The sequence below is a fragment of the Rhinoraja longicauda genome, chromosome 13 (assembly GCF_053455715.1).
Source record: "Rhinoraja longicauda isolate Sanriku21f chromosome 13, sRhiLon1.1, whole genome shotgun sequence".
Taxonomy (NCBI): Eukaryota; Metazoa; Chordata; class Chondrichthyes; order Rajiformes; family Arhynchobatidae; genus Rhinoraja; species Rhinoraja longicauda.
Genome location: NC_135965.1, coordinates 50,156,085 through 50,180,584, shown reverse-complemented (window position 1 = coordinate 50,180,584; position 24,500 = coordinate 50,156,085). Strand labels below are relative to the sequence as shown.

General features: G+C 48.6%; 2 protein-coding genes across 4 annotated transcripts in view; one reads left to right on the top strand and one right to left on the bottom strand.

Moving 5' to 3' along the window:
* tbl1xr1a (TBL1X/Y related 1a) overlaps positions 1–6,233 on the bottom strand; it is a 107,839-nt gene extending 101,606 nt beyond the window's left edge. For all 3 annotated transcript variants that reach the window (XM_078410938.1, XM_078410941.1, XM_078410940.1), the window contains exon 1: positions 5,988–6,233. The gene's annotated coding sequence lies outside the window, so the exon portion shown is untranslated. The remainder of the gene's footprint in view (positions 1–5,987) is intronic.
* Positions 1–24,500, top strand: part of LOC144599098 (uncharacterized) — a 79,626-nt gene that overhangs the window by 27,457 nt on the left and 27,669 nt on the right. The window contains exon 3 of the mRNA XM_078409817.1: positions 5,968–6,186. Within this exon, the coding sequence (XP_078265943.1) occupies positions 5,968–6,186 (219 nt within the window). The remainder of the gene's footprint in view (positions 1–5,967; positions 6,187–24,500) is intronic.

The window sequence follows — 24,500 nt, the reverse complement described above, 5'->3', positions numbered from 1 at the left end:
ACCCACATCTAAACAACATGGGTTTGTAGGTTAATTGGCCTCTGTAAGTTGCCCGTAGTATGTAGGAAGTAGATGAGAAAATGGGATAACATAGAACAAGCGTAAATGGGCAATCAATGATTGGCGAAGATTCGGTGGGCTGAAGGTCCTCTTTCCATGCTGTATCTCCAAACTAAACTAAACTAAGCAGGCAGCACCATGTAACTGGGTGACTTAATCTTGCCAGAACAAGCTAGGGGAGGCATTGCCGAAGAGTTGGAAAAGGGAATCTGAAGAGTAGACGGTTGGTGTTTTCTGAGGCATCGAAATACTGCTTAAACTTGGAGCCTGGTAACCAATGGAAGGTCATCATCCACTGCCTTTACCTCCCAGGGTTGAAGAAGGGTTTGAACCCGAAACGTCACCCATTCCTTCTCTCCAGAGATGCTGCCTGATCCGCTGAGTTACTCCAGCATTTTGTGATACCTCCCAGGTCAAAGATGCAAAAGGCTACCAGGACACCACCAATCCATTGAAATCAGCAGAGGAAAGATTCACAGGCTATTTCAGACCGATCAAAGGGCGGCACAGTGGCGCAGCTGATACGTGCGAGCTCATAGGTTAGTTGGCCTCTGAAAAAAATTGTCCCTGGTGTGTGAGGAGTGGTTGCAAAAGTGGGATAACGTAGAACTTGTGTGAACGGGCGATCGGTGGGCCAAAGGGCCCATTTCCACACTGTATCTTTCAATCAAAGGCAAAAAGAAATTCAAACTACAGTCAAAGAAGGCAAATTTAAAAACTGTCCATTGGTTTAGCTAGACTAACACAATTGGAAAAGCATCATTGAAACATCACTAAAACATTAACCAGCAGTAAAACCATGCCACAATCGCCTGATTTTTAATTGCAAGGGATAAAAGTTCTATTGTAGACTGCTCTTCGCTTCCTCAGTCAGGTCAGAATGGTGTAACTCAAAAAAAACAATGCATTTTGTCTTCTTGTCAGAAAATATCCAACATCCACTCCGACTAGCATGTGAAGTGGTTTACTGTGTTGGGAGCCATGAGAATGGGCCGACAACATACAAGTTGTAGCACTGCAGCTAGCTCTTCCAACTGATTAAATCTAAACAAATCTATGTTTGGATAATGGAAAATTCGTTTTACAAAGTGTGAAAAAAGTTCAATCAAATCAGCAGAGGTATCAAATCGTGTCCCCCATCTTGTGTGCATTTCTGATTCTGACAATAACAAGTTCCACTTGTACAGCATCTTAAATGTAGCAAACACAGTAAGATATTCCAATTCACGTGCACTTCTCTACAGCAAGACAATTCACAAGGGGTAAAATGGTACATTCCACAATCAACAAAAATGCATGTGCTTCAGTTTAGAATCTAACCACAGTGCAGCAAACGACAAAAATCAACAGAGCTGGGATTTTGGCTAACACCAATACTCTAGCTTTCAAAAAAGTCTTAATACTGAAATAGTAATCAACTAAATTCACCACATTAAATCACAGATGTTGCCTGACCTGCTGCATTACTCCAGCACTTTGTCTTTTTTATGTAAACCAGCATCTACAGTTTCTTGTTTCTACATTATGTCACAGTATTGATTTAACCCAGAAATTCCCTGAGTTAATGATGCCTTTTACAAAAGCCAAAAAAAAGATCATATTGCACAGAAGAGCCACCAACTTACAAGCACTCACGTGCATCATTTGTCTAATCAGAAACAATATCCTCCATTTATGACTCGATTTCATCACTGCATGCATGTTCAAGTCCAAATATGAATCAAAGCTATTTGGCAACACAATCAATTGATGGTACACTTTGTAGCAACCCAGATTTGTTAACTATTAAGAGTTCAACAGCAGATGATGTTCCAATTATAAGCTACTGTGATCAAAACATAAATTGTAATGTTACAGTTTTACAGCAGAGCAATTTACTGCAGAGTCTGCAAAAGGAATTTAGTGTTGTTGGATCTCAAGTAGTCTGGGAGTGCTAATTAGTCACTATTATAAAACATCATTTTTGAATTCAGGTCTGTACAGCGCTTTATAGTAAATGATAGTCAGAATTATACGGCGAAGAAACAGGTCATTCGGCCCAACTCATCTATGCCAAGATGCTCCATTTGCCCGTGTTTGGCCCATATCCCTCTAAATGAGTGGGGGAGAGGTGGGGGATGAGAGAGGGGGTAGGGGGGAATAAGTAGGGGTGGGGCGGTGAATGGGAGTCATGAGTGGAGAATGAGTGGGAGGGAGCGGAGGAAAACGTGGGGGAGGGGCGGAAGGAGAGCAGTGGGGGGGGAGCAGAGTGCAGGGGGGACCGCAGGGGTAGGGGAGCAAGGGGGGAGGGGAGAGCGCAGGGAGGGGTGGGAGAGCGCAGGGAGGGAAGAGGGGAGAGCGCAGGGAGGGAGGAGGGGAGCATAGGGAGGGGAGCCCGGGGGAAAGCAGAGGAAGGGGAGGGAAGGGGGGAGCGGGGCGAAGGGGGGAGCGGGGTCCGGGGGGGAAAGGGGGGCGGGGAGGGGGGGAAAGGGGGCGGGGAGGGGGCAAAAGGGGGCGGGGAGGGGGGGCAAAGGGGGGCGGGGAGGGGGGGCAAAGGGGGGCGGGGAGGGGAAAGGGGGTGGGGAGGGGAAAGGGGGGCGGGGAGGGGAAAGGGGGCGGGGAAAGGGGGGAGGGGATAGGGGGGAGGGGAAAGGGGGGGCGGGGAAAGGGGGCGGGGAAGGGGGGGCGGGGAAAGGGGGCGGGGAAAGGGGGGCGGGGAAAGGGGTGGGGGGAAACAGGGGGATAGGGGAGGGGACAGGGGGAAATGGGAGGGGACGAGGGAAAAGGAGGGGCGGGGGGGAAAGGGGGGGGCAGGAGGGAAAGGGGCGGGGGAATGGGGAGGGGGCGGAGGGAAAGGGGGGAGCGGAGGGAAAGGGGGAGCGGAGGGAAAGGGGGGAGCGGGAGGGCGAGGAGCAGAGGGGGCGAGGTGTGGAGTAGTTAGGGGAGGGGGAAATGAAGGAGTGAGTTGGGGAAGAGGAGGGGTGTGAAGTGGGGGAAGGGAGCAGAGGGAGAGGGGGAAGGGATCGGAGGGAGAGCGAGGAGCAGAGGGTGAGTGAGTTAGGGGAGGGGGAGTGAAGGGGGAGTGAGTTGGGGAAGGCGAGGGGTGTGGAGGGGAGGGGTGTGGAGGGGAGTGGAGGGGAGCGGAGGGGGGAGGGGAGCGGAGGGGGGAGGGGAGCGGAGGGGGAGGGGAGCGGAGGGGGGAGGGGAGCGGAGGGGGGAGGGGAGCGGAGGGGAGCGGGGTGTGTGGGGGGGAGGGGAGTGGGGGGAGGGGAGTGGGGGGGAGGGGAGTGGGGGGGAGGGGAGTGGGGGGGAGGGGAGTGGGGGGGAGGGGAGTGGGGGGGAGGGGAGTGGGGGGGAGGGGAGTGTGTGAGGGGAGGGGAGTGTGGGGGGAGGGGAGTGTGAGGGGGAGGGGAGTGTGAGGGGAGGGTGAGGGGGGAGGGGAGGGGAGGGGAGGGTGAGGGGGAGGGGAGGGTGAGGGGGAGGGGAGGGGGAGGGGGGAGGGGAGGGTGAGGGGGAGAGGAGCGGAGGGGGGAGGGGAGCGGAGGGGGAGGGGAGTGTGTGGGGGGGAGGGGAGTGTGTGGGGGGGAGGGGAGTGTGTGGGGGGGGAGGGGAGTGTGGGGGAGGGGAGTGTGTGGGGGGAGGGGAGTGTGTGGGGGGAGGGGAGTGTGTGGGGGGGAGGGGAGTGTGTGGGGGGGAGGGGAGTGTGGGGGGGGAGGGGAGTGTGGGGGGAGGGGAGTGTGTGGGGGGGAGGGGAGTGTGTGGGTGGGGGGAGGGGAGTGTGTGGTGGGGGGAGGGGAGTGTGGGGGGGAGGGGGAGTGTGTGAGGGGGAGGGGAGTGTGTGGGGGGAGGGGAGTGTGTGGGGGGAGGGGAGTGTGTGAGGGGGAGGGGAGTGTGTGAGGGGGAGGGGAGTGTGTGGGGGGGAGGGGAGTGTGTGGGGGAGGGGAGTGTGGGGGGGGGAGGGGAGTGTGTGGGGGGGGAGGGGAGTGTGTGTGAGGGGGAGGGGAGTGTGTGGGGGGGAGGAGTGTGGGGGGGGGAGGGGAGTGTGTGGGGGAGGGGAGTGTGTGGGGGGGGAGGGGAGTGTGTGGGGGGGGAGGGGAGTGTGTGTGAGGGGGAGGGGAGTGTGTGGGGGGGAGGAGTGTGGGGGGGGAGGGGAGTGTGTGGGGGAGGGGAGTGTGGGGGGGGGAGGGGAGTGTGTGGGGGGGGAGGGGAGTGTGGGGGGGGGAGGGGAGTGTGTGGGGGGGGGAGGGGAGTGTGTGGGGGGGGGGAGGGGAGTGTGTGGGGGGGGGAGGGGAGTGTGTGTGGGGGGGAGGAGAGTGTGTGTGAGGGGGAGGGGGAGTGTGGGGGGGGGGAGGAGAGTGTGGGGGGGGGAGGGGAGTGTGTGCGGGGGGGGGGAGGGGAGTGTGTGCGGGGGAGGGGAGTGTGTGAGGGGGAGGGGAGTGTGTGGGGGGGAGGAGAGTGTGTGTGAGGGGGAGGGGAGTGTGTGGGGGGGGGGAGGGGAGTGTGTGTGGGGGGGAGGGGAGTGGAGTGTGTGAGGGGGAGGGGAGTGTGGGGGGGGGAGGGGAGTGGAGTGTGTGAGGGGGAGGGGAGTGTGTGGGGGGGGGAGGGGAGTGGAGTGTGTGAGGGGGAGGGGAGTGTGTGGGGGGGGGAGGGGAGTGTGTGGGGGGGGGAGGGGAGTGTGTGTGGGGGGGGAGGGGAGTGGAGTGTGTGAGGGGGAGGGGAGTGTGTGGGGGGGGGAGGGGAGTGTGTGGGGGGAGGGGAGTGTGGGGGGGGAGGGGAGTGTGTGAGGGGGAGGGGAGTGTGTGGGGGGAGGGGAGTGTGTGAGGGGGAGGGGAGTGTGTGAGGGGGAGGGGAGTGTGTGGGGGGGGGAGGGGAGTGTGTGTGTGGGGGGAGGGGAGTGTGTGTGGGGGGGGAGGGGAGTGTGTGTGGGGGGGAGGAGAGTGTGTGGGGAGTGGAGTGTGTGAGGGGGAGGGGAGTGTGTGGGGGGGGGAGGGGAGTGTGTGGGGGGAGGGGAGTGTGTGGGGGGGAGGGGAGTGTGTGAGGGGGTGGGGAGTGTGTGGGGGGAGGGGAGTGTGTGAGGGGGAGGGGAGTGTGTGAGGGGGAGGGGAGTGTGTGGGGGGGGGAGGGGAGTGTGTGTGTGGGGGGAGGGGAGTGTGTGGGGAGGGGAGTGTGTGTGGGGGGGGAGGGGAGTGTGTGGGGGGGGGGAGGGGAGTGTGTGGGGGGGGGAGGGGAGTGTGTGGGGAGGGGAGTGTGTGGGGGGGGGAGGGGAGTGTGTGAGGGGGAGGGGAGTGTGTGAGGGGGGAGGGGTGTGTGTGGGGGGGGGGGGGAGTGTGTGTGTGGGGGGAGGGGAGTGTGTGGGGGGGGGAGGGGAGTGTGTGTGTGGGGGAGGGGAGTGTGTGGGGAGGGGAGTGTGTGTGTGGGGGGAGGGGAGTGTGTGGGGAGGGGAGTGTGGGGGGGGGGAGGGGAGTGTGTGGGGGGGGGGGTGAGTGTGTGTGTGGGGGGAGGGGAGTGTGTGGGGGGGGGAGAGTGTGGGGGGGGAGGGGAGTGTGTGAGGGGGAGGGGAGTGTGTGCGGGGGGGGGGAGGGGAGTGTGTGCGGGGGGGGGGAGGGGAGTGTGTGCGGGGGGGGGGAGGGGAGTGTGTGGGGAGGGGAGTGTGTGTGTGGGGGGAGGGGAGTGTGTGGGGAGGGGAGTGTGTGGGGGGGGGGAGGGGAGTGTGTGGGGGGGGGAGGGGAGTGTGTGTGTGGGGGGAGGGGAGTGTGTGGGGGGGAGGAGAGTGTGGGGGGGGGAGGGGAGTGTGTGAGGGGGAGGGGAGTGTGTGCGGGGGGGGGGGAGGGGAGTGAGTGAAGAGTGCGCTCCCCCCCCCCCTCCACGCTCGGGCCTACCCCCACAGGCCTCCCCCGCCTCCCCCCCCCCCCCCCCCCCCCGCTCTAGGCCGCGGCCGCTGCACTCACCGAGGCCCGAGGCCTCCTCTTCCTCCTCCTCTCCGCCGCCGCTGCTCCCGCCCGGCCCGGCCCGGCCCAGCCCGGCTCTCCCCGGCGCCGCCTGGCACTCGAGGCCCAGGCTCCCGCAGGCGGGCAGGAGGCTGGGGGTGAATGTCCGTCCTCGGCCGGGGCTGGTGGCGACGCGAATGTCAGTCAGTCAGTCCGTCAGGTAGGCTGAGCGCGGCCCAGTGCTCGCTGCCATCCGCCGCCCGCCCGCCCGCCCGCCCGCCTGCCTCCTCCGCCGGCGCTGCCCGTGACCCGGCCCGCGAAAATGGCCCGCGCGCCCGCCCGCCCGCCCGCTCTCTCACTCACTCACTGCAGCGCGGCTCGTGGATGGGGGAGGGGAGCAGCAACTCACTCTCACTCACACTCACAGCTCTGCAAATCCTCACCAACATACACACACAGTGTGGGGCTGCTGCAATCAATCCCATGCATTAATGCAACTGAGAGTGGGGGGGAGTTGTTTGTTCTGGTGCAAAAAATTTATATCCAGTGTAATGCAAAATATAATATCCAGTGTGGTGCAAAAAAATAATATCCAGTGTAGTGCAAGAAAAATAATAATATCCAGTGTGGTGCAAAATGATATCCAGTGTGGTGCAAAATATAATGTCCAGTGTGGTGCCAAATATAATATCCAGTGTTGTGCAAAATAATATCCAGTGTGGTGCAAAATAATATCCAGGGTGGTGCAAAATAATATCCAGTGTGGTGCAAAATAATATCCAGTGTGGTGCAAAATATAATGTCCAGTGTGGTGCCAAATATAATATCCAGTGTTGTGCAAAATAATATCCAGTGTGGTGCAAAATAATATCCAGGGTGGTGCAAAATAATATCCAGTGTGGTGCAAAATAATATCCAGTGCGGTGCAAAATAATATCCAGTGTGATGCCAAATATAATATCCAGTGTGATGCCAAATATAATATCCAGTGTTGTGCAAAATAATATCCAGTGTGGTGCAAAAAATAATAATATCCAGTGTGGTGCAAGATAATATCCAGTGTGGTGCCAGATAATATCCAGTGTGGTGCAAAATATAATATCCAGTGTGATGCAAAATATAATATCCTGTGTGGTGCAAAATAATATCCAGTGTGGTGCAAAATAATATACAGGGTGGTGCAAAATAATATCCAGTGTGGTGCAAAATATAATATCCAGTGTGGTGCAATATATAATATCCAGTGTGATGCAAAATATAATATCCAGTGTTGTGCAAAAATAATATCCGGTGTGGTGCAAAATATAATATCCAGTGTGGTGCAATATATAATATCCAGTGTGATGCAAAATATAATATCCAGTGTGGTGCAAAAATAATATCCGGTGTGGTGCAAAATAATATCCAGTGTGGTGCAAAATAATATCCAGTGTTGTGCAAGATATGATATCCAGTGTGGTGCAAAATAATATCCAGTGTGGTGCAAAATAATATCCAGTGTAGTGCAAAATATAATATCCAGTTTGGTGGGAAATACTATCCAGGGTGGTGCAAAATATAATATCCAGTGTGGTGCAAAATATAATAGCCAGTGTTGTGCAAAATAATATCCAGTGTTGTGCAAGATATGATATCCAGTGTGGTGCAAAATAATATCCAGTGTTGTGCAAAATATGATATCCAGTGTTGTGCAAAATATGATATCCAGTGTGTTGCAAAATAATATCCAGTGTGGTGCGAAATATAATATCCAGGGTGGTGCAAAATAATATCCAGTGTGGTGCAAAATATAATATCCAGTGTGGTGCAAAATATAATATCCAGTGTGGTGCAAAATAATATCCAGTGTGGTGCAAAATATAATATCCAGTGTGATGCCAAATATAATATCCAGTGTTGTGCAAAATAATGTCCAGTGTGGTGCAAAAAATAATAATATCCAGTGTTGTGCAAGATGATATCCAGTGTGGCGCAAAATAATATCCAGGGTGGTGCAAAATATAATATCCAGTGTGGTGCAATATATAATATCCAGTGTGATGCAAAATATAATATCCAGTGTGGTGCAAAAATAATATCCGGTGCGGTGCAAAATAATATCCAGTGTTGTGCAAGATATGATATCCAGTGTGGTGCAAAATAATATCCAATGTGGTGCAAATTAATATCCAGTGTTGTGCAAAATATGATATCCAGTGTTGTGCAAAATATGATATCCAGTGTGGTGCAAAATAATATCCAGTGTGGTGCAAATTTTATATCCAGTGTGGTGCAAAATAATATCCAGTGTGGTGCAAAATAATATCCAGTGTGGTGCAAAATAATATCCAGGGTGGTGCGAAATATAATATCCAGTGTGGTGCAAAATAATATCCAGTGTGTTGCAAAATATAATATCCAGTGTAGTGCAAAATAATATCCAGTGTGGTGCAGAATAATATCCAGTGTGGTGTAAATGATTTCCAGTGTGGTGCAAAATAATTTCATTTGGTGCAGATAATTTGCAGTGTAGTGCAAATAGTTTACATTGAGGTGCAAATAATATCCAGTTTTGTGTAAATAATATTCAGTCTGTTGCAAATAATTTCCCGTGTCGTGCAAATAATATCCGGTATAGTGCAAATAATATCTGGTATAGTGCAAATAATATCCAGTGTGGTGCAAATAATTTACATTGTGGTGCAAATAATATCCAGTGTAGTGCAAATAATATTCTGTCTGTTAGTGTAGAGCAAGTAATTTTCGGTGTCGTGCAAATAATATCCAGTGTAATGCAAATAATATCCAGTGTAGTGCAAATAATTTACTGTATAGTGCAAATAATTTACAATGTGGTGCAAATAGTTTATATTGTGGTGCAAATAATATCCAGTGCAGTGCAAATAATTTACTGTATAGTGCAAATCATTTACGGTCTGGTGCAAATAATATCCAGTCAGTTAGTGTAGTGCAAGTAATATCCGGTGTAGTGGAAAAAATATCCAGTGTAGTGCAAATAATTTACTGTATAATGCAAATCATTTACGGTGTGATGCAAATAATTTATAGTGCAGTGCAAATGATTTCCAGTTTCTGCATTTGAGAAGCTGAGAGAAAAGTATTATTTGTTCTGATGCAAATAATATCTAGCATGGTGCAAATAATTTACAGTGCAGTGCAAATAATTTTACAGTGTAGTTCAAATACGTTCCAGTATGATACCAGTAATTTACACAGTAGTGCAAATGATTTCCAGTTTGTGCATTTGAGAGTGATAGAAAATAGTTATTTGTTCTGGTGCAAATAATATTCAACAAGGTTCCAATAATTTACAGTGTAGTGCAGATAAGTTCCAGTGTAGTACAAATTATTTCCAGTGTGCAAATTTTTCTTATTTGCACCAGAACAAATAATACTTTTCTCTCAGCTTCTCAAATGCACAAACTGGAAATCATTTGCACTACTCTATAAATTATTTGAACCACACCGTGTCCAACCCTTTAATAATCTTATACATTTCGATAAGATCCCCTCTCATCCTTCTAAATTCCAGTGTATACATGCCTAGTCGCTCCAGTCTTTCATATGGACTAGGCTTGTATACACTGGAATTTAGAAGGATGAGAGGGGATCTTATCGAAACGTATAAGATTATTAAGGGGTTGGACACCTTAGAGGCAGGAAACATGTTCCCAATGTTGGGGGAGTCCAGAACAAGGGGCCACAGTTTAAGAATAAGGGGTAGGCCATTTAGAACTGAGATGAGGAAAAACTTTTTCTGTCAGAGAGTTGTGAATCTGTGGAATTCTCTGCCTCAGAAGGCAGTGGAGGCCAATTCTCTGAATGCATTCAAGAGAGAGCTAGATAGAGCTCTTAAGGATAGCGGAGTCAGGGGGTATGGGGAGAAGGCAGGAACGGGATAATGATTGAGAATGATCAGCCATGATCACATTGAATGGCGGTGCTGGCTCGAAGGGCCGAATGGCCTCCTCCTGCACCTATTGTCTATTGTCTACACCGTAAATGATTTGCATTATACAGTAAATTTTTTGCACTACACTGGATATTATTTCCACTACACCGGATGTTACTTGCACTACACTAACAGACTGGATATTATATGCACTACATCGTAAATGATTTGCACTATACAGTAAATTATTTGAGAGCAAATAATTATTTGTTCAGGTGCAAAGGACATCTAGTATGGTGCAAGTAATCTACAGTGTAATGCAAATAATTTCCAGTGTGGTACAGTATAAATAATTTCCAATGTACTGCAATTAATTTACCGTTCCTGCATTTGAGAAGCTGAGAGAAAATAATACTTTTGTTCTGGTGCAAATAATGTCTAGTTAGGTGCAAATAATTTACAGTGTAGTGCAAATTATTTCCAGTGTGATACCAGTAATTTACAGTGTAGTGCAAATTATTTCCAGCTGTGCATTTGAGAGTCTGAGAGAAAATAGTGCAAATTTATTTCCAATAAGATGCAAACAATTTCCAGTGCAGTGCATAAAAATTGCAGTTTGTGCATTAGAGAGCCTGATAGAAAAATTGTTCTGGCACAAGTAATTTCCAGTTTGTGTATTTGATTATACAGTAGTTAATTGCTATAGTGCAAATAATTTCCAGTGTGACGTGAATCATTTCCACTTTATGCACTTGAGAGGCCGGTAGAGTTGGTTGTTTGTTCTGGTCCAAATAATATCCAGACTGGCTTTTAGTTTAGTTTCGTTTAGATACAGCGCAGAAACAGGTCGATCGAGTCCGCACCGACCAGCGATACATTTATACCAAGCCAATTAACCTACAAACCTGTACGTCTTTGGAGTGTGGGAGGAAACCAAAGAACCCGAGGAAAACCTATGCAGGTCATGGGGAGAACGTACAAACTCAGTACAGACAGCGCCGGTAGTCATGATCGAACCCGGGTCTCTGGCACTGTAAGGCGGTAGCTCTACCGCTACGCCACCGTGCCACCCACTCGTACTGATAAAGAATGGTAATTTGTTACGGTGCAAATAATTTTCAGCTTATACATTTGAGAGACTCATAGAAAATTGTTACTTGTTTTACTACTTTATGCATTTGAGAGGCTGGTAGAAAGTTATTAAACAAAAGACCGCAGATGCTGAAATCTTGAGCAAAATACTAAGTGCTAAAGAACTCAATTGGTCGGGCAGCATGTGTGGAAGGAAAGGGATAGGTGACGTTTTTGGTTGAGATCCTTCTTCAGATTTCAGATGGTTATTTGTTCTGCTGCAATTGATTTCCAGTGCGTGCAACGTCTTAATATTTGATATCTGGTAGAAAATAATAATTTGTGTTCCACGAGAGATAGAGAGAGGGCCACCATCCGGAAAAGAAACTTCTGGCATTTGCAATGTGTTCATATTTTGGAAGTTGGGGGAACTGAGGTTACTTAAGTTTCCACTTGAACTAAAGACCGTTTCTTTCCAAAAGAGGAAATCCTTCAATGACAACTTTAATACTAATAGAGCTACTAAAAGTGACCATAAGTTTGAAGAGAAATCCATGAACGGTGGTACATTCCATGATGTTAATAAACTTCAGATTTTCTTTGCAACAGAAGGATTATTGTCCGATAATCCCACAAGCAAGGGCTCAATTTTGGTGAAGAAAGGAACTGCAGATGCTGGTTTATATCAAAGATTGACACAAAGTGCTGGTGTAACTCAGCAAAGGTATTTATTCACAAAGTGCCGGTGTAACTCAGCAAAGGTATTTATTCACAAAGTGCTGGTGTAACTCAGCAGGTCAGGCAGCTTCTCTGAACAAAAAGGATGGGTGCTGTTTTAGATCTGGGCCCTTGTACAATTCAGACTTGTACAATTTTTGTATAAATTTAGGTTTATTATTGTCAAGTGTACCGAGGTACAGTGAAAAAACTTTGTTTTGCAAGCTATCCAAACAAATCAGACTATATTATACATAAGATAGACACAAAAAGCTGGAGTAACTCAGCAGGACAGGCAGCATCTCTGGAGAGATGGAATGGGTGATATTTTGTGTCGAGCCCCTTCATATACATAAAACATAGCACAAAAAGTAAGGAAATTTGTGTTTGGTAGATTATTTCTTTGTTGTAACAATGCTTCTTGGCAATAAATCTTATACCGTTGGAAAGCCTGTTTATTTCCCTTTTAAATGGTGCCACATTTGTAAGGAACATGCATTTGTGGGATGAGCAGCAGAGCTGAGTATGTGGGTTGCGCCCATGAAAAATCTGCCAAATCTTCTCTGCCAATGCCAAACAGCTTATTCTGCCATTGACTCTTGTTCGGTGTTGTTTGGTGGATTGGATGATTGAAGTCTGAAGAAACAAGACATATTGGCAATTTAACAATTTATTCATTTAATAAACAGGAGCCTCAGTAGCGTGTGGAAGAACCATCCACAGCCACAACAGCCTGGCACCTCCTCCTCATGCTGGTCACCAGCCTGGTCACACACTGTTGTGGGATGGCATCCCATTCTTCAACCAGCATTTGTCGCAAGTCAGCCAACGTGGTTGTGTTGGTCACTCTGGCACGAACAGCACGCCCAAGCTGATCCCACAAGTGTTCAATGGGGTTGAGGTCAGGACTGCTGGCAGGCCATTCCATCCTCTCCACTCCCAAATTCTGGAGGTAGTCTCTGAGAAACCCTGCTCTGTGGGGGCGAGCATTGTCATCTTGGAGGATAGAGTTCGGTCCCAGACTGTGGAGATATGGGATTGCCACTGGTTGTCTGCACCTGGGGGTACCAGAAGCTCAAAACAAGAGTCAATAGCAACAGCAGAATAAGCTGTTTGGCATTGGCAGAGAAGATTTGGCAAATTTTTCATGGGCGCAACCCATATACTCAGCTCTGCTGCTCATCCCACAAATGCATGTTCCTTACAAATGTGGCACCATTTAAAAGGGAAATAAACAGGCTTTCCAACGGTATAAGATTTATTGCCAAGAAGCATTGTTACAACAAAGAAATAATCTACCAAACACAAATTTCCTTACTTTTTGTGGTATGTTTATATATATACACAATCAAGTCACAATCAAGTACAATAGATAGAGCAAAGTACAGGATACAGAGTGTGGAAAATAGTTTGGGCCATTGATTGAGATAAAGTTGTAAAAATAAATATTAGAGTCATGGAGTCGTATAGCGTGGAAATAGGCTCTTTGGCCCAACTTGTCCACACTGACCAACATGTCCCATCTACACTAGTCCAACCATACCCCTCTAAACTAACCCTATCCATGTACCTGTCTAAATGTTTCTTGAACATTGCAAGAGTACCTGCCTTAACTACTTCCTCCGGCAGCTCGTTCCACACACCCACCACCCTCTATGTGGAAAAACGTTACTCCCTCAGGTTTCCGTACAATCTTGCCCCCCTCACCTCAAACCTCAGTCCACAGCTCACTGTAAGTGGCAACACAAGTAGCTCGAGTAGTTGCAAAGAAAAGACCTCAAAGTGCTGGGGTAACTCAGCGGGTCAGGCAGTTTATATGGAGATAAAGGATAGGAGACACTTCGGGTCGGGACCCTTCTTCTGCCATGAGCTGGATTGCGTACGATGCCTCAGAGTGGAAAAGTCTCCCAGTATTCACATTCCTCACATAGGAATTTGTAATTATATGAGAGGGTACCAAACAATGGCGGCTGTTTGAAGAACCGTCTGTCATGATTCACGACGCAAACAAAATTGGAAAAGTAAGGGACCAAAATGGAAGTAAAAATTAGATTACATGTAGAGGATTATGAGTTGTTCTGGGAACCACATCTTCAGTGGAGTGGACACACAAGAAAACTTCAGCTGCTTGAATCATGAGGCTGAAGTGTTGTAGTTCGTGCCCTATCAACAGAATAGTCAGACAACCAAAATCATTTAACCACTTTATTCTACTCACCCAGGTGGGAGTGAGCTTAAATACCGGAGTGTTTAGAAACGCTCAGGAAGCTAGTGTAGTCTCTCTCTCCGAAAGCTTACATTTACACACCTTTTATACCCTAAATACATGTGCCAATATTTTTCCATCACTGCCTTATATGGCAAGTTTACAATACCCTATAAATCTTCATGTGTCTTTCGAGACCTCCGTGTCCGTCGAGTCCATCGTGACCTCTTCTTTCTTGGGAACAAAGGACAGTCCATATGGCAAGATGTTCTTCTTAACACTTCAAAGCTTTGAGGCCAGTTGCTGATATCAGAGGATACGATCAGCCATAAACCGCGCTTCCATGCTGACAACAGGATGCCCCAGGAATAATCCGAGCTGGAGCTTTTACACTCCTGCAATAAAACCCACATTGCTGCATTCGTAATGTTAGCCCTTACAGAAGAAGGGTCACAATGCAAACTGTGGTCTGTCCATTGCTGCCTGACCTGCCGAGTTCCTCCAGCACTTTGTTTTTTTTGCTGTCAGAAGTGTATGCGTTTTGGTTTTAGAGATACAGCGTGGAAGGTAGGCCCTTCGGCCCACCGAGTCCATGCCAAACAAAGATCACCCGTACACTATACGCATCCTACACACTCGGGCAAATTTACAGAAGCCAATTAAATGACAAATCTGCATGTCTTTGTGACGTGGGAGGAAACCGGAGCAACTGGAGAAAACCCACGCCGTCACAGGGAGGGCGTGTAAACTCCATACAGACAGCACCCGTAGTCAGGATTGAACAGGGTTGATTAGTATGGATGTCAGGGGTTATGGGGAGAAGTCAGGAGAATGGGGTTAGGAGGGAGAGATAGATCAGCTATGATTGAATGGCAGAGTAGGCTTGATGGGCCAAATGGCCTAATTCTGCGCCTATCACTTATGACCTTATGCACCCGATCTCTGGCGCTGTAGGGCAGCAACTCTACCACTGAGCCAACGTGCTATCCCTTCTTCAAGGGAGTACAGTAGAGGTTTACCAGAATAATACACTAAATGCTGGAGTAACTCAGCAGGTCAGGCAGCATCTCAGGAGAGAAGGAATAGGTGACGTTTCGGGTCGAGACCCTTCTTCAGTCAGAAGACGGGTGTCGACCCGAAACGTCGCCCATTCCTTCTCTCCTGAGATGCTGCCTGACCTGCTGAGTTACTCCAGCATTTTGTGAATAAATACCTTCGATTTGTACCAGCGTCTACAGTTATTTTCTTACAGAATAATACATAGTCAATAATAGCAAAGTTACTGGAATTTTTTTTAGATTTAGATTTAGAGATACAGATTGCACAAACAGATTGGAATAGATTGCACAAACTATCTTCTCTGGGATTTAGCTTATGTGATGTTTGTTTAAAATGACGTAAAATAACTATTATGTGAGATAAAAGAAATGCTAGTTTGGCTGGTTTGGGTATCTCAGACCAGGACGTGCAGTTGAAACATTTGGAACTCCATTCCACAAACTGTTGCCGATCATTTGTCGGCTTTGCTGCATGAAGTTCTGATCGCTCTAATACAGGGAGGATGTGGGGACTTTGGAGAGGGTGCGGATGAGGTTTACCAGTACAAATTGGAGGAACAGCACCTCATATTTCGCTTGGGTAGTTTACACCCCAGCACTTCTCTAACTTAGACAATAGACAATAGACAATAGACAATAGGTGCAGGAGGAGGCCATTCGGCCCTTCGAGCCAGCACCTCCATTCAATGTGATCATGGCTGATCATTCTCAATCAGTACCCCGTTCCTGCCTTCTCCCCATACCCCCTGACTCCGCTATCCTTAAGAGCTCTATCTAGCTCTCTCTTGAATGCATTCAGAGAATTGGCCTCCGCTGCCTTCCGAGGCAGAGAATTCCACAGATTCACAACTCTCTGACTGAAAAAGTTTTTCCTCATCTCAGTTATAAATGGCCTACCCCTTATTCTTAAACTGTGGCCCCTTGTTCTGGACTCCCCCAACATTGGGAACATGTTTCCTGCCTCTAACGTGTCCAACCCCTTAATAATCTTATACGTTTCGTTAAGATCTCCTCTCATCCTTCTAAATTCCAGTGTATCAGATAGTCCCTGCTTTCCCTCTCTCTCCATCCCCTCCCCCTTCCCAGTTCTCCCACCAGTCTTACTGTCTCCGACCACATTCTATCTTTGTCCCGCCCCCTCCCCTGACATCAGTCTGAAGAAGGGTTTCGACCCGAAACGTCACCCATTCCTTCTCTCCAGAGACGCTGCCTGACCCGCTGAGTTACTCCGGCATTTTGTGTCTACCTTAGGTTTACCAGAATGCTGCCTGCAGTAGGAGTCATCGCTGTAAGGAGAGGTTGGGCAAACTTTGATCGCTTTATCCAGCGAGTTGGTGGTTGGGCTGAGCCCTGATCATTGTTCATAAAATGACGAGAGGATAAGACTAGAGGGCACAGCTTTAAAGTGAGAGCGGGCAAAGTTGTGTGAGTTACACAGAGAGTGGTGGGTGCCTGGAACATACCATCGGGGGTGGCGTGCAAGCAGATAGAATAGTGCTGTTTAACAGGCTTTCAGATAGCAGGGAATGGAGGGACATGGATTACATACAGGCAAAGGAGATTAGTTTAACGGTGTCATACTCAGCATGGACATTGTGGGCCGAAAGGCCTGATCTAACTCTGAGAATGGTGAAGTAAAGGTATACAATACGATACGATGGAACTTTATTTATCCCAGGAGGGAAATTGATCTGCCAACAGTCATGAAACACAACATACATGAAACGTGAAATTAAAATGACAAGTGGAAAGGATTGGAGATTGCAAAGATTTGATGGTGGTGGGGGGGGGGGGGGGGGGGTGCGGGAGGGGAGTCAGTCTACCCCACGACAGAAGGGGGAGGAGTTGTACAGTTTGATAGCCACGGGGAAGAAGGATCTCCTGTGGCGTTCTGTGCTGCATCTTGGTGGTACCAGTCTGTTGCTGAAGGTGCTCCTCAGGTTGAACAGTGTGTCATGGAGGGGGTGAGCTGTGTTGTCCAGGATGCTCTGCAGTTTGAGGAGCATCCTCCCCTCCAAGACCACGTCCCATGAATCATTGTGTGATGTGCATCAAATATATCCAGACTCAGTAGTTCTCTGTAAAGAGATGTTCCCTCCAACATGCCTGCGTCAACAAAAATGGTTTTAATTAACACGTCCATGAGTACTGACAACTTGCTGGCTTATAACAGGATGTTTCCAGCCGGCCAAGGAAAGGCCATTGGAAAAATATCTTCACTTGTGCGGTAAGCATGATGTATTCATTGTTTCTGAATGCCAGCGATGCCATTAAAATTAAGCCTGACAGAAACTCTATTGAACAGAAGGATTGTGTAGGAAGGAACTGTAGATGCTGGTTTATACCGAAGATAAAGACAAAGTGCTGGAGTAACTCAGCAGGTCAGGCAGCACCTCTGGAGAAAAAGTCTGAAGAAGGGTTCCGGCCCGACACATCACCTGTTCCTTTTCTCCAGAGAGTCTACCTGATCTGCTGAGTTACTCCAGCACTTTGTGTCTCTCTTTGGACAGAAGGTAGTTGGAGTCAAATAGTGTGGAAACGGGCCCTTCAGCCTAACTTGCCCACACTGGCCAGTATATTCCAGCTACATTAGTCCCACCTACCTGCTTTTGGTCCACATCCCTCCAAACCTGTCCTATCCATGTACCTGTCCAATTGTTTCTTAAACATTGCGATAGTCCCTGCCTCAACTACCTCCTCTGGCGGCTCGTTCCATACACCCACCACCCTTTATGTGAAAAAGTTACCCCTCAGATCCCTATTAAATCTTTTCTCTTTCACCTTACACCTACACCTTTGATTCCCCGACTCTGGTCAAGAGACTCTGTGCATCTACCCGATCTATTCCTCTCATGATTTTACACACCTCTATAAGATCACCCCTCATCCTCCTGCTCTCCAAGGAATAGAGTTCCAGCCTACTCAACCTCTCCCCATAGCTCAAACCTTTGAGTCTTGCAAACATCCTTGTAAATCTTCTCTGTACCCTTTCCAGCTTGACAACATCTTTCCTATAACATGGTGCCCAGAACTGAACATATTACTCAAAATGCGGTCTCACCAACGTCTTATACAACTGCAACATGACCTCCAAACTTCTGTACTCAATACTCTGACTGCTGATGGCCAATGGGCCAGAAGCCATAATGTTCAGGAATGATCTGCAGACGCTGGTTTAAACCGAAAGTAAGACACAAAAAGCTGGAGTAAGTCGGCAGGACAGGCGGCATCTCTGGAGAGAAGGAATAGGTGGCATTTCAGATCGAGACGGGTCACCCATTCCTTCTCGCCAGTGATGCTGCCAGTCCTGCTGAGTTACTCCAGCTTTTTAATGCCAAAAGCTTTTTTGAGTTACTGTCCTCAGGCAATTTATTCTCAAGGTCAGTGGTGCGCACTTTGGTTTTGTTACAACCTACAAAATGCAGGCGTGTATCTGTTGGCCTGGTACCAACTTGGCCCGGTTACCATCATCTGATCTACCGGGTTTTGTTGTTAGGAAGGATCTTTCAGCCTGTTCAGTGATTAATAGAGGACTATTGTATTTCTAATCTTTCAACTTGCCTTCTGTTTCTTTACAATGCTGTCTGTACATAGGCAACATGGTAAACAAACCCCACTGCTTTAATTATAGTTGTAAATTCAAAAAATATAAATTCCTCTTTCATCCACCTCAGTGATGTGAAATCAAAAGCAAATTACGTGCCAAATATTAATTTGGGTGTGGAACAAAGGGGATTGCTTATGGAAATGAGGAAAGGAAAATATATAATAGATTCAGACACAGAGTGCTGGAATAACTCAGCGGGTCAGGCAGCATCTGTGGAGAACATGGATAGGTGACATTTCACAGAGTGCTGGAGTAACTCAGCAGGTCAGGCAGCATCTGTGGAGAACATGGATAGGTGACGTTTTGGTTCAGTCCCTTCAGGCTCCTTCTGAAGAAGGGTCACGAGTTAAAACATCACCCATCAATTTTCACCAGAGATGGAGTTACTCCAGCACTTTGTGACGTTTTTTTGTTAATCAGTATCTGCAGTTCTTTGTGTCTCCATATAAAATAGGTTTTCAGCGTTACGTTTACCATATCAGAAGACGGTCCATTAGATTGGGTTATTTTTAGTGGAGTTACTTGCATGTGATTATTTCCAATTGTGCAATGTTGGGATGTCTTTCAATGTCAGAGAATCACTGAGCTATCCAGCACGGAAATAGGCCCTTCGGCCCAACACTTCAAAGTCAATAGTGCTGTATTTGTTACATATGTAACTGTACAGTGAAATTCATTTTGCATTTTAACACTTGCAGGCGCTGCCATTCTTGGCACCATTATTCAAAGTCCAAAGTCTGGTGGGCCCAGGCACTCGATGTACAAAACGGCTCCTCTCCTCTCCTCTCCTCTCCTCTCCTCTCCTCTCCTCTCCTCTCCTCTCCTCTCCTCTCCTCTCCTCTCCTCTCCTCTCCTCTCCTCTCCTCTCCTCTCCTCTCCTCTCCTCTCCTCTCCTCTCCTCTCCTCTCCTCTCCTCTCCTCTCCTCTCCTCTCCTCTCCTCTCTCCTCTCCTCTCCTCTCCTCTCCTCTCCTCTCCTCTCCTCTCCTCTCCTCTCCTCTCCTCTCCTCTCCTCTCCTCTCCTCTCCTCTCCTCCCCTCCCCTCCCCTCTCCTCTTACCAAAGTTGTCCCACTTGCCCTGCCTGACCCATATCCCTCCAAATAAATATTTGATTCTCAGACACAAGGAACGACAGATGCTGATTTACAAAAAAAAAGACACAAAGTGCTGGAGTAACTCAGCGGATCAGGCAGCATCTCTGGAAAAAATGGATAGGCGACTTTTCGGGTCGGGACCCTTTTTCAGAATGATTGTGGTGGAGGGTGGGGGGGAGGGAGATCGCTGGAAGAGAGAAGGGGACAGGAATGGGTTCTCGACCGGAACCATCACCTATTCCTTCTCTACAGAGATACTGCCTAACATGCTGAGTTACTCCAGCATTTTGTGTCTATCTATACACGGGTCACAAAGGGAAGGGAAACTGGTTTATCCAGCTTGCTGCTGGAGTTGAGATAAATGTAAGTGATATATATATATGCTGAATCCATGCGTAAGAAAGAACTGCAGTCTGAAGAAGGGTCTTGACCCGAAACGTCACCCATTCCTTCTCTCCAGAGATGCTGCCTGTCCTGCTGAGTTACTCCAGCATTTTGCGTCTATCTTTGCTGAAACCATGGCTTAAATAGAACAGTAGACAGTCAAAGAGGAACCTACAAATACTGACCAGTCACATAACACTGATTATGTAAAGATAGAATTAACTGCTGTCTTTCCTGACATACATATGCTTGGAAATGAGGAAGTTATCTTGGTGGTTACAATGTGGAAATCTCGGCAGTAAAGTTATTAAAGGAAGACCCACATGTTATTTTAAAGCCTGTTGAATCTCCCGGTTGCTCACCATTTTTTAACTCCCCTTCTCATTCCCACACTGACCTCTCTGTCCTGGGCCTCCTCCATTGTCAGAGTGAGGCCACACAAAATGGAGGAACGGCACCTCATATTTCGCTTGGGCAGCTTACACCCCGACAGTGTGAACTTTGATAGACACAAACTGTTGGACTAACTCACCAGGTCAGGCAGTATCTCCGGAGAACAAGGATGGGGAAGGGTCCTTCTTCGGTCCTCAAACATAGAAACGTAAAAAATATAGGTGCAGGAGTAGGCCATTCGGCCCTTCGAGCCAGCACTGCCATTCAATATGATTATGGCTGATCATCCAAAATCAGTACCCTGTTCTTTGCATTCTCCCCCTATCCTTTGATTCCATTAGCCCTCGGAGCGATATCTAACAGAGACACAAAATGCTGGAGTAACTCGGTCTGAAGAAGGGTCTTGACCGGAAAAGTCACCCATTCCTTCTCTCCAGGGAAGCTGCCTGTCCCGCTGAGTTACTCCAGCATTTTGTGTCTACCTTCGATTTAAACCAGCATCTGCAGTTCTTTCCTACACGAGCTATATCTAACTCTTTCTTGAAAACAATGATCAGCCATGATCACATTGAATAGCGGTGCTGGCTCAAAGGGCCGAATGGCCTCCTCCTGCACCTATTGTCTATTGTCTATAACAACCAATGAATTGGCTTCCACTGCCTTTTGTGGCAGAGAATTCCACAGATTCACAACTCTCTGGGTGAAAAGATTTTTCCTCATCTCAGTTCTAAATGGCCTATTCTTACACTGAGACCCCTGGTTCTAGACTCCCCCAACATCGGGAACATTTTTCCTGCATCTAGCCTGACCAATCTAAGAATTTTATATGTTTCTATAAGATCTCAAGGTATGAAAGTTGAATTCTCAAATTTTAAGTAATACCCTCCACTACCCTCTCTCTCTCTTTCCTTTGCCCACGTCCAACTCCCACTCCGGTTGTCAAGTCAAGTCAAGTCAAATTTATTTGTCACGTACACATACACGATGTGCAGTGAAATGAAAGTGGCAACGCCTGCGGATTGTGCACAAAAAAGTTACAATTACAGCATATAAATTAAAATTAATACAGAAAAGAAAATGTAGTCCCTGGAGTTATAATAGTTAACAGTCCTGATGGCCTGTGGGTAGAAACTCCGTCTCGTCCTCTCCGTTTTCACAGCGTGACAGCGGAGAAGTTTGCCTGACCGTAGCAGCTGGAACAGTCCGTTGCTGGGGTGGTAGGGGTCCCCCATAATGTTGCTGGCTCTGGATCTGCACCTCCTGATGTATAGGTCCTGCAGGGGGGTGAGTGTAGTTCCCATGGTGCGTTCAGCCGAACGCACTACTCTCTGCAGGGCCATCCTGTCCTGGGCAGAGCTGTTCCCCAAACCAGACTGTAATGTTGCCGGACAGGATGCTCTCTACAGCCCCAGAGTAGAAGCAATGAAGGATCCTCAGAGACACTCTGAATTTCCTCAGCTGTCTGAGGTGGTAAAGGCGCTGCTTTGCCTTACCCACCAGTATGGCAATGTATGTTGCCCATGTCAGATCCTCTTTGATGTGGACTCCCAAGTATTTAAAGCTGCTCACCCCTATCCACAGTAGACCCATTTATTTCCAGTGGCGTGTACGTCCTTGGATGTTGAGCCCTTCTAAAGTCCTCAATCAGCTTCTCCCACTTCTCCGACCATCTCTCTCCCCTCCCTGCCCTCTTCCACCCATACCCCACCCTTGGGCTTTGCATTTCACTCCTCCTCTTCTCTCCGTATCCGACACCCTTTTGTCTCCATTTCACCTCCAACCTTCGTCATTTACTCCACCCATCCGCCTGTGAAACCTCCCTCACCTGTATCCACCCATCACTCGCCCGACTTTTATCCTGCTCCCACCTGCTATCCAGATTCCTCTTCCCCCTCCCCAACTACGATTAGTGAAGAAGGGTCCCGAAACCTGAAACATCGTCTGTCCATCCCCTCACCTGCTGCCTGACCCGCTGAGTTCCTCCAGCACTTTGCATTTTGTTGTTAGCTTAAATAACAACCTGCAACAGAAGATTTTAAAAGAACAAGAGGGGTGAGTGATGGAGCAATTAAGTCCATTAAAAACAATTAAAGAGGAATTAAAGAAAATCACCAATGTAAAAGACATGGTGTTCCTGTGTGCTAACATTCAAAAATGGTACCCTTCTTCTCTGCCCACTGAGTTGCTCCAGCACTGTGTGTCTTTTTGCCAGGTGTGCCCATTGTAAGCTGTAATGTTTTGTTCATGTAGCAGAACCACTGGGCCCAAGTGCAAAGGAACTAAAGAGGAATTTTATAGAGTCACTTCACCTCATCAGCATAATTCACATTTCAGTCTGCCATAAATAGCACCATAGAAATGTTAGTGCAGAGGGAACCTTTAGGCAGTCCGTGCCTGTTCAGATACAAGCTCCAGCCTGAAGCTGCCACATTCATCCCCACCACGCGGTCTTTCTCTGCCAGATTTAATTCATTCATCGATTGAAAGATGCAGCATGGAAACAGGCCCTTCGGCCCACCGAGTCCATGCCGACCAGCGATCGGTAGTTCACACACTAGTCCCGCGCTATCCCACTTTCTCATCCACTCCCTACACACTAGTTGGCAATTTACAGAGGGCCATTTAACCTATAAACCCGCACATCTTTGGGATGTGGGAGGAAAGCCCACATGGTCACAGAGAGAGCGTGCAAACTCCACACAGGCAACACCTGAGGTCAGGGTTGAACCCAGGTCTCTGGCGCTGTGAGGCAGCAGCTCTACCCGCTGCACCACTGTGCTGCCCCATTTAGATGTGAATTTATAAACGCAAACAGCTTAACACGTGTATTTTAAAAAGACAAAGTCCACACCCGGTGCACATGCTGGGTGCACTGGAGCAGTTCCCGATCCAGGCAAGCCCCAGGCTGCTACTGGGCCTCCTCCATGAGCGTCAACCAGCTTGGCCCCCTCTCCTCGCCCGCCCGCCCGCCCGCCTCAGTGTCCAGGGGGCGCCTCCTGCAGCAGACCTTGAAGGCCTGCTCCCTCTCCCAGCAGCCCACTCCTCACGTCCATCGTCACCAGTGGCTCCCTCCTCCTCCTCCTCCTCCTCCTCCTCTGTTCTCCGCCCTAAACTAGTTTTAGTTTAGAGATACAGCATGGTGTAAGGGGTTAAACATTCTAACATTTGGCCATATGGGTTTTATTGCAGGGGTGTAAAAAAGGTGTAAAAGCTCCAGCTCGATTATGTTGCCAGGACATCCTGTTGACAGCACAGGCACGGTTTATGGCTAAGTGCATCCTTTGATATGGGCAACTGGCTTTAAGGCTTTGATGGTTGACCATCCTTTGATGGTTAAGGGGAACATTTGGTCATATCGACTGTTCTTTGGTCCTGGGAATACCGAGGACAGTAGGTCACACAGGACACGGAGGACATGGGGGGTCCTAAAGGGGACATAAAGATTTATAGGACATTGTAAAACTTGCCATATATGGTAGCAACAGGAAATGTATTTTGGGTATAAATATGTGTAATTGTTAGCATTCGGGGAGAGAGACTACACTAGCTTCCTGAGTGTTTCTAAACGCTCCGGTTTCTAGACTCTCTCCCACCTGGGTGAGTAAAATAAAGAGGTTATACGAATTCGGTTGTCTGACTATTCTGTTCATAGGGCACGAACTACAACAATGGAAACTGACCCTTCGGCCCACCGAGTCCACGCCAACCATCGATCTCCCGTTCACACGCGTGTTCTATGTAGTCCAGCTTTCTCATCCGCTCCTTACACACGAGGGCAATTTCCAGAGGCCAACTAACCAATGTGTGAGGAGACCAAAGCAAACTCGCGCGATCACACGGAAAACGTGCAAACTCCACACAGACAGCACCCGAGGTCAGTATCGAACCCATGTCTCCAGCGCTGTAAGGCAGCAGCTCTACCCGCTGCACCACTCTACCGCCCGTTCTCAGGAAAGGTAGATCTGCAACTGCAGAGAATCTTTCACCAGCGTCTTCGCCCGCCCCGGATCGCGGGGCTTGGGTCAGCCCGCCGCGGACATTTCACCGTCCGGCGCGGCCTGGAACGTGGCAACTACAACAGCCTGACCGCGGGAGAAGACGGCAGGGGGAATA